We start from the raw sequence: 13,680 nt of genomic DNA, 5'->3' as shown, positions 1-13,680 counted from the left end.
TGGACATATATTAGAAGTCGTCTCTTACTAATGAAGAAAATGACATTAGAAGAAAAGTCTTTATTATGAACTTCATTTTCAGGTTTTTATTTATAAATTCATGCCTCTTTGCTACTTTTTTCAATTGTTATTACAAACATCAATAAGAAAGAAGGCACCTCTTGGATATTCTTTGCTATTATTTTGTTAAAATTAGGAATTAATTTTATGATAGCCACTCAACGTTCATTTTATTACATCAAAATCACACGACATCTTTTGTAATCAAATATTGATCAATTTGATAATTTGATCAGTCAACTTAACGTTACTAAATTCCAGTATTGACATAAAATGTTAGGTAATTTCTTCCCATCGAAGAACCTAAGAATAGTGGCAGCGTAACTTGATACCTATGTTGATGGAAGGTAGCAAGTATCCAATAAAATAGTCGATGCGCACAGGAACTGACCTAGACACCACTGTCATAGGTAAAAAAAAAAAAAAAAGTTAATGTTGCTAAATATGGCAAGTATCAAGGGGTCGTTTGGTTCAAAGCAAGGTTATCCCAAAATTATAGTCCTAGGATTATAATCCGATCCATGATAGTAACAAGGCCATAGATAACCCATAATTTTGTATAAATCGTATACTGGCTTTAGCTGATACTCTCTATCAATAGTACTAAAAAAATTAGGGGCAATTGTACAGATAGTCATTCTCATGGATTTTATTTAGATATTAGCCAGTATTTATTGTCCTGAAATTTTAAACTAAAAAATTTTAACTTCAGGACAATTCAAGACATTTTTTGTCCTAAAAAATTAAACTGCAAAACTAAAATTCAGAATACACTGGCTAATTTCTATTTAATAGCAGCCCTTTAGAGTGGCTATCTGACGTCATTTCTTAAAAAAAAAACCTAAATTGTATAATGGGGTAACCCCTAATCCCTGTAACCAAAACAACCCCTAAAGGTATGGAAAATAGTAGAGAAACTTTCAAAAATCACTATGTTTTAGTGGTTATTAGCTAGTTGTAGCTACCCTTTACTATATTACTTCCTATATATAGCTATGTTTTCAAAAATTTTAGAGGTATTCGATGTATTTAAGCTACTGTATTCATGAATACAGTAGCACCTCTAGGCGTGAAACAAGGGATTACAGCTAGACAGATTTTTGTATTCGATTGTACTCATGGCGTGAAACATGGGATTACAACTGGATAAATTATTGTATTCGACTGTATTCGACCGTATTCACGGTGAGAAACATGGGATTACACTATTTTTAAACGGAAAGTGAATCAATTAACATAATAGACTCCTAATATAACTCAACAAACTCAATTATAACACAAAATTTTTGTATTTTCAGTTATAAAAAAGATTCTCAACCGAATACACACAAAAAACATAGCAATCTTCAGAGAAATTATATAATACATCTGAATACATAAACTATATTAATTAAAAAAAAATATATATGAATACATTCATAGAATACAATGAAGCAGTGAATACAATGAAATACATGGAATACATCGAGATACATTGAAATACAATAGAAAAAAAAAGACAATGACTACAATGAAATAGCTGAAAAATACAGCGAGATACATTGAAATATATTAATAGAAAATTCAAGTTGCTCATTCCCAAAACTCTGTTGTCTTCGTTCCTCTTTTTTGCCAGTTGATGTTCGTTCCCTTTTCTTGGGGTGGCGACTGGAGGTTGTTAATGGAGTGGGCTGCTATCAGCTTTCTTTTTGGAATTCAAGGATGATGATCCTCTCTTAGGAAGGTGGGCGGATGATCAGGTTTGTGAGGGGTGGAGTGCTGGGCGTTCATGGAGAAGGGGAATGGAAAGGATGACTGCTGCTCTCTCAAGAAGGAGGAGATCTATTCTCCATTGAAGAGAATGAGAACGAGATGGGGCTGCTGGTGGGTGAGAGATTACGGGTGGGTAGCTTTTTTAGGGGTCCTTGGCTGAAGCTTTTGGTTAGGGATATGAGAAATTTGAGTGGAGAGAGAAAATAATAAAGCTTATTTTATGACTTAAGGGTAGGAGGTAACCATAAATAAATATTCGGCTATAAAAAATCAAAATGTAGCTATGGGATATAATTTTTTAAAAAGGTATTTATATAAAATAAATAAGATATCAACCTTTGCTATAAGAGGTAACTATTCCACAATAGTGACATTACTTCATTTGGGCCGAAATCCCATAAATTTCACAGCCCAAACCGGTTCCTTTTGAGCCTCTAGCCCATTTTGAACTTCTTCCTTTATTCCTTCTTTCAGTTCTTCTACTACCTTATCCATTCTGTTATCATATCAAGTCTCTACACTCTTCTAAGGCCACCATTTCCCCACTTCCCATTTCTCTCTCACAGAAACCATGTTATCAATGTCAGTTCAGTCTAGCTTGAAAACCAGTGTTACTATCCCTTTACCTTCCCACAATCCCTCTGTCAAATCCTTCAGATGTTCTTCCTTCTCTGTAAACAACACAGTTTCATCTTCCATTCGTAGTTACAAAACCAAACCAACAAGAAATATCCATAAGCTTTTTGCTTCAGCTGCCACTGAAACAGAACCAGTTACAGCTGAGACTTCAGGCTCTACGGTTCAAGAAATAGAGGTAAACTCAACCCTTTAATTTTGATGATCTAAGAACTATAGAATACTATATCTGACTCCATTTTAATTGTTCTTGGATATGTATGTATAGTTGGAGCCAAAAGCAATAGGTTTAAACTGAATGTGATCTAACATTATGCGTAACATTTCAAATGTGTTTTGTGCATGTATACAAAAGGAGGATTCAGGATTTAAACTTCATAAGTTCAACCTTTAATGTCTCGTTACAAAACCTATTGCATTTTTAAATTATGGGCATTGGCTCGACATAGCTATTTATTACTAATATTTTAGTAATTTATCACATGAATATGTTTACTCCGTATCGAAATTTATGGTTAAGTTAAACCCATCAAATACATAGTACATCTGCATCTATGCATATATAATATATATAAAAAGGCTAGCCGGGTGCAAGAAGTCACCCGTGTTCCCGTAGGGTCCGAGGAGGGCCGCATCCCAAGGGGTGTAGCGTAGGCAGCCTACCCTGATGCAAGCATCAGTGGTTGATTCCATGGCTCGAACCCTTGACCTATAGGTCATACGGAGACAACATTACCGTTGCGCTCCAAGGCTCCCTTTCCATCTATGCATATAGAGTTCGAGCAAAAACAATGAATTCAGTTGAACTCACATCACCCGTCCTAAATCTGCCCGTTAAAATTAGCCTAAAAGAGAGAATATCTTGGTTGAATTTTGGTGAATTCTTGATTTTTGCAGAAGACAGATTCGAAGAAAAAGGTAATTGAGAAGCCAAGGTTGGTATTAAAGTTCATATGGATGGAAAAGAATATAGGACTTGGTCTTGATCAAGTGTTACCAGGACATGGTTCTGTACCTTTGAGTCCATATTTCTTTTGGCCAAGGAAGGATGCATGGGAAGAGCTTAAAACAACACTAGAGAGCAAGCCATGGATATCACAGAAACAAATGATTATTTTGCTTAATCAAGCAACTGATATCATCAATTTGTGGCAGCAGAGTGGTGGCAATTTGTCCTAATTGTTTTGATTTTTGTAGCCTAAGATTTCAACTTCTGTTCAGTTTTGTTTGGGGATAAGTCCTCTTTTTTTAAGTGTACTATAGTGAAGGAGAAAAATTGGAAAAAAAGAATTGTCATTTTTATTTCAAGATTTCTTTTTTCAATTGAGAAAAGGTTTGCTAACTGTGTAAGAAATATCTGCATAATCATATCATTGAAAAAGTAATTATACGTAACTCAACATAACAAATGTTGATTAGTAACCTCAACTAAATGATAAGTTATGATATAACAAGTTAAATTGCACTGCTAATAAAGAATTTTATACAATGCTATCCATTGAGTAAAGAGAGGGTTTTCGGTCCGTTTCCGTTCGCTTTGCCTCCCCCCTTAGTCCATTAGTGGGTTAGTGGGTAGGGTGTATGACTTGAACAACAAAGGCAAGATTTGCCAATCTGGCTAAATAAGAAGATAGATATAATGAATATCGTGCCAAAGTTATACCTTGCTGGCATAACTTGTGAACAAGGCAAGATTTTCCAATCTGATAAGATTTGTAAACAATTTAACATGATAAATAGAACGAAGATTGTACCAAAGTTATGCCTCCTCAATGGAGGATCTACACATGGAGTTATGGGTGCTTAAGTACCCATTGTCTTTATCTGGCAATTTACAAAAAAAATTGGATAAGTAATGAATGGGCACTCATAGCTTAATTCTTTTACTGTCCTTTTCCGAAACTCTTTCGAGCGAGCATTCATGACTTTAAAATCTTAAATCAGCCACTGTGCCTCCTACATAACTCGCGAACAAGGTAAGATTTGTCAATCCGACAAAACTTGTGAATAATTTAAAATTATAGATAAAATAAAAATTGTACCAAAATTATACCAGGATGACAAAATTTACGAAGGCATAATTTTTTGGGGCATTTGCATCTATACCTGCTTTTTGGGTCACGTTTTAACTTGTGCCCGCTTTGCAAAAAAAATTACAAGCGTACCCACTTTTTCCGGGTACTTCAGCATACGGGGCTGAAATAGCAAAGGCAATCACGCAAAACTTCAGCATTCTAGTAGTCGGGCCTAAAGTAGACCAAGTGTGCTGAAGTTTTTGTTTGTAATTGTTGAACTTAAACATTCTAGTGCTGAAGTTTTGTTCTCTATTTGTTGAACTTAAGCATTCTAGTGCTGAAGTTTTGTTCTCTATTTGATTAACTTGTTTTTGTTTGTAATTGCTAAACTTAAGCATTCTAGTGCTGAAGTTTTGTTCTCTATTTGCTAAGCTTAAGCATTCTAGTGCTGAAGTTTTGTTCTCTATTTGCTGAACTTAAGCATTTAGGGTGTGTTTGGTATAACGAAAAATGTTTTCCGTGGAAAATATTTTCCAAGAAAATGTTTTCTTGGAAAACAAGTAGTAATCTTATTCATTTTCCGGTGTTTGGTACACAAATTAAGGAAAATGACTTCTCAAGAGAATTCATAAATAATTTAGATATTATAAACATGAAGCCATAAACTCTCAAACCAACAACCTTCCGGACCCACAAATTTCATAAACTTTCGAACCGCTAAACTTTCAAAACCGTGGAATTTCGAACCCGTAAACTTTATAATTTCTAAACCCGTAAACTTCCAAACACATAAACCTCCGAACTCATAATTTTGGAACTTGTAAAATTTTGAGCCTTTAAACCGATAAATAATAAAATTAAAATTGAAAAATATATTTAAACTTTTTTTTTCCGGGGGGGAGGGGGTTTGGTGGGAAGGGGATGGGGGCAGGGGCTGGGGGCGGGGCTGGGGGTGGGGGAGGGGGGCAGGTAAATCGGAAAAAAAAAAGTAGGAAAATTTAAAATTACGAAAAAAAAAAGTAAGGGGGGGGGGGGGGGTAAATTGGGGGGTAGGGGAGTGGGGTGGTGGGTGGTGGCGAGGAAAAATAAAAGTAAAAAAAAACGTTAAAAATTTGGAAAAATTGACGTAAAAAAAAAATTGTTAAAGGTAAAAAAAAAAGTTTTTTTTTTTAGGGGGGGGGGGGGGGGAGGGTTAGGGTAGGGAGGAAGGGGGATGGAGGGGTAGTAGGGTGGGTGGTAACGGAAAAACTGAAATTTCAAAAAAAAAAAAAAAACTTTCTTTTGGAGAGGGGGTGGGGTGGGTTGGTGAAGGTGAGGAAGGTTGAGAAGGAGCTTTGGGAAAATATTTTCCCTTCTTTTGATAAGGAAAATATTTGCCTCCAATTGGAGGAAATGAATTGATAAGAAAAATATTTTCCAAAACATTTAAGCCAACCAAACATGGAAAAATTTGAAAACATAATGTTTTCCTTCATACCAATCACACCCTTAGTGCTGAAGTTTTTTTGTCATGGATAAGTTTTTTCAAAAACTTCAGCAGAAGATGCTGAAGTTATTTAGTTCATTCGTAAAAACTTCAGCACTAAATAAGCTGAAGTTTTTTTGTCCTGGATTCATTAGTTTTGTCATAAAGCTTTTTCAAAGTGAAAATTTCACATAAGAACAATTGAGCTCCCTGTTTTTTAATTTTATAGCCCATATTTCAATTTACAACCAATTAGCCCAAACACAATAGACTAAGATTCAACATCCAAAAGATTGCTCAAGCTTTTAAGTTAATTTTCGAATCAGTAACTGTGACTCAAAAATATTAGTTCAACAAACCAAATCCATTTGTATGGTGAAAATTAAATTTTAACAAGCTTAAACATGTGGGTTTAAATTTCGAATTTGATTTTGGAAAAAATTTGGAGTGAGTGTTATTTAGACTTGTTAGAAATAGTATAAGGAGGTTGTATATAAAATTTGAAGTCATTTAATGGAGATTTGGACTGATTTTGAACAAAAATTGCAACTGAAAGTCGTGGAAGAAGTTCGTCTACAAACGCTTGTAAAGGTGTATAAAAGTGTATAAGATGTGTTTATACACTCGTATACACTATTATACAAGATTATACATAATTATACAAAAAACTGACTTCGTCTTCTTCCTTGCGTCCTTTCTAAAATTTAACTCAAATCTTGCTCAAATCTACTCCAAATCACTTCAAATTTAAATTTTGAACTCCTTTTGATATTTTCAATCAATTGGAACAACACCCAATCCAAACAACTAACAAACTCAAAAATTTCTATTTTCGAAAATAAAGCTTTGGATGGCCTTCAATGGTGGACTTCTACTCTTCAATTTTGCAACCAGGTGACACAGGGTAAGAAGCAGCAATGGCGGACAATCCTTTGAAGCATATGTAGAAGATGTGAGAAGAAGAGAGTGAAATCAATGGTTGTGAGGACACATATTTAACTCCATAGCTTTTAGAAGCAATAGTTGTAAGAACACAAGTTTTGAATTTGCTAGTGCTTTCAAAATATGTACAATATGGGCTAGGTTAGGTAAAATTTAAAAACATGGGCCATTTTTTGTTATTGTGTGAAGTTATGCGTCTTTTCTTGTAATTCTTTCTTTTTCAAATACTTCAGCAGAAGATGCTGAAGTTATTTAGTTCATTTGTAAAAGCTTCAGCACTATATAAGCTGAAGTTTTTTTTTCATGGATAAGCTTTTTCAAAAACTTCAGCAAAAGATGCTGAAGTTATTTAGTTCATTTGTAAAAACTTCAGCACTATATAAGCTGAAGGTTTTTTGCCAAACTATGAGACTTTTAACAAGTGGACCAGTCATAACAAGTTACCACAGTAATTGATCTTTTCCACAAGCATGCATGACTGATGAAAATTAAAATGTAGAAACATCTTAACTCACATTCAAACCATGGGGCAGCTAACGAAATTACAAATTAATAGCAGTATAGCTGCGTTCATGTTGACAAATAGGTATACACTTACTTTCCAATTATGGAAAAGTAAATTAAGAAAAAGAAATCAGTTCTCCTTTTGGTCCACAAGATGAAACTAATGCTACTTTCCTCTATATCTTTATTTTTGGTGACACTGCAAAGATTACGATATATTAAATCGGGTTGACTAACGACGAATATTGTACAAACCAAAAACAAAAATAGTAAAACGAAGGAGGAGAAGGAGGAGGAGAAAGGGGGCTGAAGTTGTTTAAAAAATAAGCAAGTTAAAACTTTAAAAAAAATGAATATAGGTTAAATGGGGGCGACCAATCCCCGTGCAATTTTTACTAATTTTTCATTCTTCAGGATGTATAGCGCCGAGGTTATATTTGCACAAATTTCTTAAACGGGTTCAAATTTTAAATAGTGGCCAAGTAGTTACATTTGGACTAATCCTGAACTAAAAGCCCATACGCTTACTAGTTTAGAGGTTGTGCCAGTCCACAACTGCAAGGTACATGGGCTATTCATTTCCCATTCTTTTCCAAGCCTGGTAACTCTGGCTTGCGAGGCAAGAATCCTCTTTTCGTAATTAATGGTCATGCTAAGGGTAATTCCCACACTCTTTGTATCCCTTTTTATGGCTCTATGATTTTACCCGAGTTCGAAATAGAGAAAATTATGCTAGAAGCTTTTTCCCGCGCTAAGGAGCTCTGAGAATTTCCCTAATCAACTATGGCTCCTAAAGCAGATAACACCGAAGGTAAAAATCCTATACATTTTCCTCTCCTTTAAGTTCTTCTTCACTATTAGCTTTTATCGCTGTTGAATTTTTAGCTGAAATCGAATTGAATATATTCGTAATTGAGAAATCTCTATTTACAGATCCTAAATTTATCGATTTTTCGTGTTTGAAAATTTACAGGAATTGTGCTCAATTTCGTAAACGAGGTAACACACACTATTTCGTTTTGCTTCCATTTGTCCTTTTTAAATATTTTTTTATATGCGGCTCTTCACCTGCAATGTATAAATAAAAATTATTTAATAGAAAAATGCCTAAGATTTAGATTATATGTCGTTTAGAGATATCAAAATTTTGTTTTAATAGTGTTATTGTTTTAGGAGAAATGGATAATTTACTGAAATTAACTAATCTTAGTGTGCTTCAGCGGTATAGGTATTCAATTGGAAACGTGAATTGGATTTTTGCGCTTAAAATTAGCAGAGTTATGTAGTAAAAATTGTCAGGCAAAGTATCAAATACTGTTAATGTTTGGATAAAGGAGTGATAGAGCTGTTGTTAGTCGAACTAATTAGCTTTTCTTTCCCATTTTATGCGGCCATGTTTGACTGAATACTTATTAAACTTGTGGTATAAAAAAAGATGTAGACATTTTGTCACTATAAATCATCTTACTAAAATAAAATGAAAAATTTAAAGTTAAATTAGTTTTAAATATAGAAATGTGTCATTCTTTATGGGATAGACTAAAAAGGAAAGTCTGCAACATAAAGTGGAACAAAGGGAGTAGTATATTTGGATTCTCTGTAAAAAATTCTTTCAAAACTTTAGAGAATGCAACTGGAAGATATAGATGAATTACAGCTTCACTTGGAGCTTAAATTGTTGTTGCTATGGGTGTGTGCACAATTTATTTCCCTTTTTTACTTAAGAGATTGTCATTTTGCTATCATTCCTAAATCTTGTTATTGCATAGAAACATCTCTGCATTTTATTTTTTTGAGTTATACAGTCTCTGATTTTCCTTTTTTCCTTCATGGTGTTTAATGTAGCAAAATAGACCATTGAATGTCCAAAATGTGGCAGATTCACTGCAAAAGTTTAACCTTAAAAAGGCTCCAATACAAAAAGCCCTGGATAATCTCTGTGACAGCGGTAAGATATCATTTAAAGAATATGGCAAGCAGAAAATCTATCTAGCTCGGCAAGATCAATTTGACATCCCAGACAGTGAAGAGCTTAACAAAATGAAGGAAGAAAATGCCAATCTACAAGAAAAGTTGGATGAACAGAAGAAAACCACCAGTGAGGTTGAAGCAGGTATTCTTAATTGATACTCTTTTGTTGTTGTCTATGAGTTATTATTGCGAATTTGTATGAAGTTATTGAATTTGATATTCTTCAACTTTGATGATTGAGTGACTTCACTTGTAAACTATAATGGTGCATTGTAGAAATTAAGTCTCTGCAATCAAATTTGACTCTGGAAGAGATACATGCTAAAGAAGCCAAACTGAGAAAAGAGGTAGGATATGAAGAATCTGTGGAACCTATAGCATATATCAATTTTGGTCTTCAGCATAACTTGAAAAGTAGCCTAACTTCTTTGTTGTTTCAAGGTTGATGAGATGGAAAAGAAACTAATTAAATTGCGGGGAGGTGTAACCCTGGTAAGTCCAGAAGAAAGAAAAGCCATCGAGGGGCTGTATTCTGAAGCCTTAAATCAGTGGAGAAAGCGAAAAAGGATGTTCAGAGACGTATGGGATGCCATTACTGAGAACTCTCCCAAAAATCCTAAAGAGTTTAAGGTATTAATTAATTTGTCTTTATATCGGCACTTGTTTTTTGTAAAGTACACTCCTAATTTCCACGTGTATTCAGGAGGAGCTTGGAATTGAGAATGATGAGGATGTTGGTGTGGATTTTCAGTCTTTTGCTGACCTGATGCAAAATGGCAAGAAGCATGCTAGAGGCTAGTGACTATTTACTTATACTTTACAATAGGAATATGCTTGATCAAGTGTTCTATGAGTATATATTTGTAGACTTTGAAATTGTGTAATCTTGGTATTTTTGAAGTTGTTGATCTTCCTTTCTGAGATTTCTGTCTGCTTTACTGTCGTTCACTGCCTTCCATCATACATTATATGACTTGAACTGCAAGTGATCTTAGGTTCAAAACACAACTGAAATGGGATAGGAAGTTTGACAGTAGACTGAATAAGCTATTAAAAAGTACTTAACATATACAGCAATTCTCGGGGACTTTACATCTTCAAGATTGCCATTGAGCTGCCACATTGCTGGGGTATAACTATATCCGTTTAGCCTTGAACAAAAGAAACTCAGATTTGTTTGTGTTCTCATTTTTTTATTTGTTCATATTTTACTGTGTGTTGTTATTACAGTTCATCTATTCGTTAAAGTGGCAATTGAAATATATTCCCTATGTGCTTTTCGTGGTCTTCAATTTTTCTATGAGCTTTCTGATGTACCAGCTCATATCTTTTGCTGAAAGCTAGACGGTGCGAAGAACTGAATTATTACAAGTTCTACCTTCTTTCATAGCAGTAGCAGCTCATAGCATCAAAATTTCAACCCTCAAGAATCAACAAAATTTTAATGCCTCCTGTAGTTTTGATAATATATCATATAATTTGTCCAGAGCTCATAACTAAATAAACAAGAAACGAAGCTACAATATATAGTCAAAAGCAAAATATATGCTCAAACTTACAAAATCTCATCAAAAATAAAGAAAATATGAAGCTATAATATGCAAAGCACACAATATATACTCCAACTCGCAAAATCTCTGCAAAGTTCTATCTGCCCTTGGTCACCAGTGATAGTTCCTTCTAGTTCTCACTGATATTGGCGTCTTATTTATATCTAGGTTTTCTGCACCTTGCTTTGTGAATCCTTCAACTTCCTTTTCATTTCCTGCTTGGTACCCTGGAGAAATTTCATTATCAGTGAAGTACCAAGAGTTTCTGCCGGCCCCTTCGATGGAAACATCCTTGCTGTTTGATTTCTCAGAACCAAAGACTTCATTCTTAGGACTTTTCAACAACGTATTACTGCTTTTCTTTCCAACATCATCGATTTCATCGTAGATTACACCATGCCCTGGACGTATAACCTTATCATCAAGAATGTCATCTGCTGAATCAGAACTTGAAGCAGAGACTGATCTTTTGAACTGCTCTTTAAACGTCCTCTCTTTGAGTTCTTCCTCCTCATCTCCATCAGGGAGTTTGTTGGCTTCAGAATGAAAACCATAGTTCTGAGTAGGCTGGATTTTCTCAACTACATCCCCAACATTCATCTCCTTATTGTTCTTCTCCTCTCCTGCACGAAACTCGGATTTTAAATCCTCACGATAGTTTGATACATTCCTTGGCTTCTGAGTTGGACTATTCGGGTCATCCGGATCACGCGATTCAGACCGAGAGAGTTCAACGGCTGCTCTTGCAGCTGCTGCTGCATAAGCAGCAGATTCAAAAGCTGCTTGAGCTGCATCTGCTACATCTTTATATTTTCTCCCAACTTCATGGTCTACATCTTGAGGTAAAACTGGTATGCGACCTTCATATCTATATTCTCCTGACTTACTTGATAGATCTCCCTCATGCTGGTCCTGCCTTTTCACAGTATCCTTCTTCTCCTATTATCAACAGTAAGAAAAATGATCAACTTCTGTGTATTAATTCTTGAGTTTGAGAATTGTCAAAGACATTATGCCCTCTCTAACCGCTTAAACTTTTATGGGATGGTCACACGAGCTAGAATTTCGTGGACGGAGAACATACCTCTGTAGTTTCCAAAACTGCTTCCTCAATTTGCAAAACAATGTTATTCTCTGAAGCAATTTCCATCAGTACTTTGGTTCTATGTTCTAAGCTAGGCATCCTCGTTGACAGCTTTTGAATCATCTACATTGCATGAAATGTCAAGACATTAACATGCTATTTATTATAGTAGATTCAGATAGTACCAAACCAGGTGTTCTAATAATATTACCTTAGGATTTACTCCACAATTGTTTCTTAATTCAACAGCACGAGCTGTGAATTCTTTCCCAAACCTTGACGTGAAAATAACACGAAGCTCTTGAAGTTCTGGGAATTCGCCACACCTTGAAGCTGCATAAATCAAGCTCGATATCGCCTCCTTCAATTCCTCAGGACAAACTCTACAGAAAAAAACATGAAAATCTCAGTAACTGAAGTACTAACAATAGATCAATGTTGAGCGAGAAGCAGATTAAAAAGGCATAGTACTTTTCATGTTCCAGAAGGTTGATCCTTTCTACTAACAGAAGACAATAGCCTTCTACCATGACAAACACATCCAACATGTTCTGTTCCTTGATCACTTGCTCAACCTACAAACACACGAATATTATAAAACAAAACCCAATAAAGAAACTAACAAAAGACAACAACAAAACCCAGTGGATCTCACAAGCGGGGTCTAGTGAGGGTAGTGTACGCAGACGGTAACTCTCCCCTGGATAGAGAGGCTATTTCCGAAGAAACTTAGCTCGAGAGGATGAATAGAAAACAATCAATACCAACAAAACTAACAAAAGGAAAGTAACATATCCAGTCGAACAAGATGACGAGTCTAACAAAATGATCAAAATCATAGTAAGAAGGATACCCTTAGAAGAGCTCTTTCATGGTGTCCAAGGTTTAAGAGCTGAACCACATCGGACCGCGCGATCGAGCACCGTGCCTGACGCTGGTTCTTGAGTACAGCAAGCCTAGAAATGGCAAGATTGGCAGTGGCTTTAAATCTAGCAGTCTTGAAGTTTCTTCCTAGTAAGGCATCAAGTTTTTTTCCCATAACTACTTCCTTTTCACCTCTCTCAGTCTCTCAATAAGTGAGTAGTAAGTAAAAGAAAGAGAAACTCTTCCAAATTTGAACACCAGAATTTGGCTTTCTTTAATGGTTGTTGAGAGAGACTAAAAGATAGGAACAAACGAGCCTAGGCTCATTTGCACCTTTTGATGATGACGAAGTATGAAAGTTATAGAATGTGTGGAAGATACTATGCATTTTAAAGTAAATGTTGGGGAAAATGTGTATTTTGTGGAAATATAAAATAATCTTAAAATAGCGTGTGGGGATTTTTCTTATGAAGGAAGTCTTTAAATGGAAAATGGAAAATGGAAAATGGAAATAATAAGAATTTCAAACGCGGTTAAAGGGTGTACATCCTAGAAACTGCGTGATTTTTTGCGGCTTTGAAACGGTCCAATTATGTCTTTTTCTTAATTTCGTTTTGTTCCCACTTACACAGCAAAAAAAGAAAGACAGAACAATTGCGTGATCCACTTTTTTGAGAGTATTCATTTTGCTTTACACTTCTTTGAGAGTGGACAATTGCTGGAGATAATGAGCAAAGATAGAAAGGAAATTTAATTACGTGAGTATGTGTTTTGGCTTTTTGTACGACCTGAATTAGTTGGATCAAATAAGAAATCTATATTTCTTTTGTTTCGCAC

General features: G+C 35.1%; 3 protein-coding genes across 3 annotated transcripts; 2 read left to right on the top strand and 1 right to left on the bottom strand.

Moving 5' to 3' along the window:
* LOC109235245 (30S ribosomal protein 3-1, chloroplastic-like) lies at window positions 2,292-3,771 on the top strand. The gene is made up of 2 exons (XM_019401280.1): window positions 2,292-2,626; window positions 3,346-3,771. The coding sequence occupies exons 1-2, from the start codon at window positions 2,384-2,386 to the stop codon at window positions 3,625-3,627; spliced, it is 525 nt and encodes a 174-aa protein (XP_019256825.1). The 5' UTR covers window positions 2,292-2,383; the 3' UTR covers window positions 3,628-3,771.
* On the top strand, window positions 8,060-10,266 carry LOC109236159 (homologous-pairing protein 2 homolog). The gene is made up of 6 exons (XM_019402371.1): window positions 8,060-8,185; window positions 8,348-8,373; window positions 9,220-9,487; window positions 9,622-9,692; window positions 9,787-9,975; window positions 10,049-10,266. The coding sequence occupies exons 1-6, from the start codon at window positions 8,158-8,160 to the stop codon at window positions 10,142-10,144; spliced, it is 678 nt and encodes a 225-aa protein (XP_019257916.1). The 5' UTR covers window positions 8,060-8,157; the 3' UTR covers window positions 10,145-10,266.
* LOC109235243 lies at window positions 10,776-13,255 on the bottom strand. Its single transcript, XM_019401279.1, has 5 exons — window positions 12,833-13,255; window positions 12,451-12,554; window positions 12,191-12,362; window positions 11,980-12,102; window positions 10,776-11,834 (listed from the first exon to the last, which is right to left on the bottom strand). Exons 1-5 carry the CDS (start codon window positions 13,016-13,018, stop codon window positions 11,007-11,009), a joined length of 1,413 nt encoding a protein of 470 aa, XP_019256824.1. The 5' UTR covers window positions 13,019-13,255; the 3' UTR covers window positions 10,776-11,006.

The sequence above is a fragment of the Nicotiana attenuata genome, chromosome 12 (assembly GCF_001879085.1).
Source record: "Nicotiana attenuata strain UT chromosome 12, NIATTr2, whole genome shotgun sequence".
Lineage (NCBI taxonomy): Eukaryota > Viridiplantae > Streptophyta > Magnoliopsida > Solanales > Solanaceae > Nicotiana > Nicotiana attenuata.
Note: the sequence above shows the minus strand (reverse complement) of the source record. Positions and strands in the feature narration are given on the sequence as shown.

Bases quoted from the DNA above. Each gene is read 5' to 3' on its own strand.
- LOC109235245 (XM_019401280.1), top strand. From the start codon at position 2,384: ATGTTATCAATGTCAGTTCAGTCTAGCTTGAAAACCAGTGTTACTATC. The intron at 2,627-3,345 runs GTAAACTCAACC...TGATTTTTGCAG, and splicing joins CTACGGTTCAAGAAATAGAG to AAGACAGATTCGAAGAAAAA.
- LOC109235243 (XM_019401279.1), bottom strand. From the start codon at position 13,018: ATGGGAAAAAAACTTGATGCCTTACTAGGAAGAAACTTCAAGACTGCT. The intron at 12,555-12,832 runs GTATCCTTCTTA...GTGTGTTTGTAG, and splicing joins ATGAAAGAGCTCTTCTAAGG to GTTGAGCAAGTGATCAAGGA. The intron at 12,103-12,190 runs GTAATATTATTA...CATGCAATGTAG, and splicing joins ATTGTGGAGTAAATCCTAAG to ATGATTCAAAAGCTGTCAAC.
- LOC109236159 (XM_019402371.1), top strand. From the start codon at position 8,158: ATGGCTCCTAAAGCAGATAACACCGAAG. The intron at 8,374-9,219 runs GTAACACACACT...TGTTTAATGTAG, and splicing joins TGCTCAATTTCGTAAACGAG to CAAAATAGACCATTGAATGT. The intron at 9,488-9,621 runs GTATTCTTAATT...GGTGCATTGTAG, and splicing joins CACCAGTGAGGTTGAAGCAG to AAATTAAGTCTCTGCAATCA.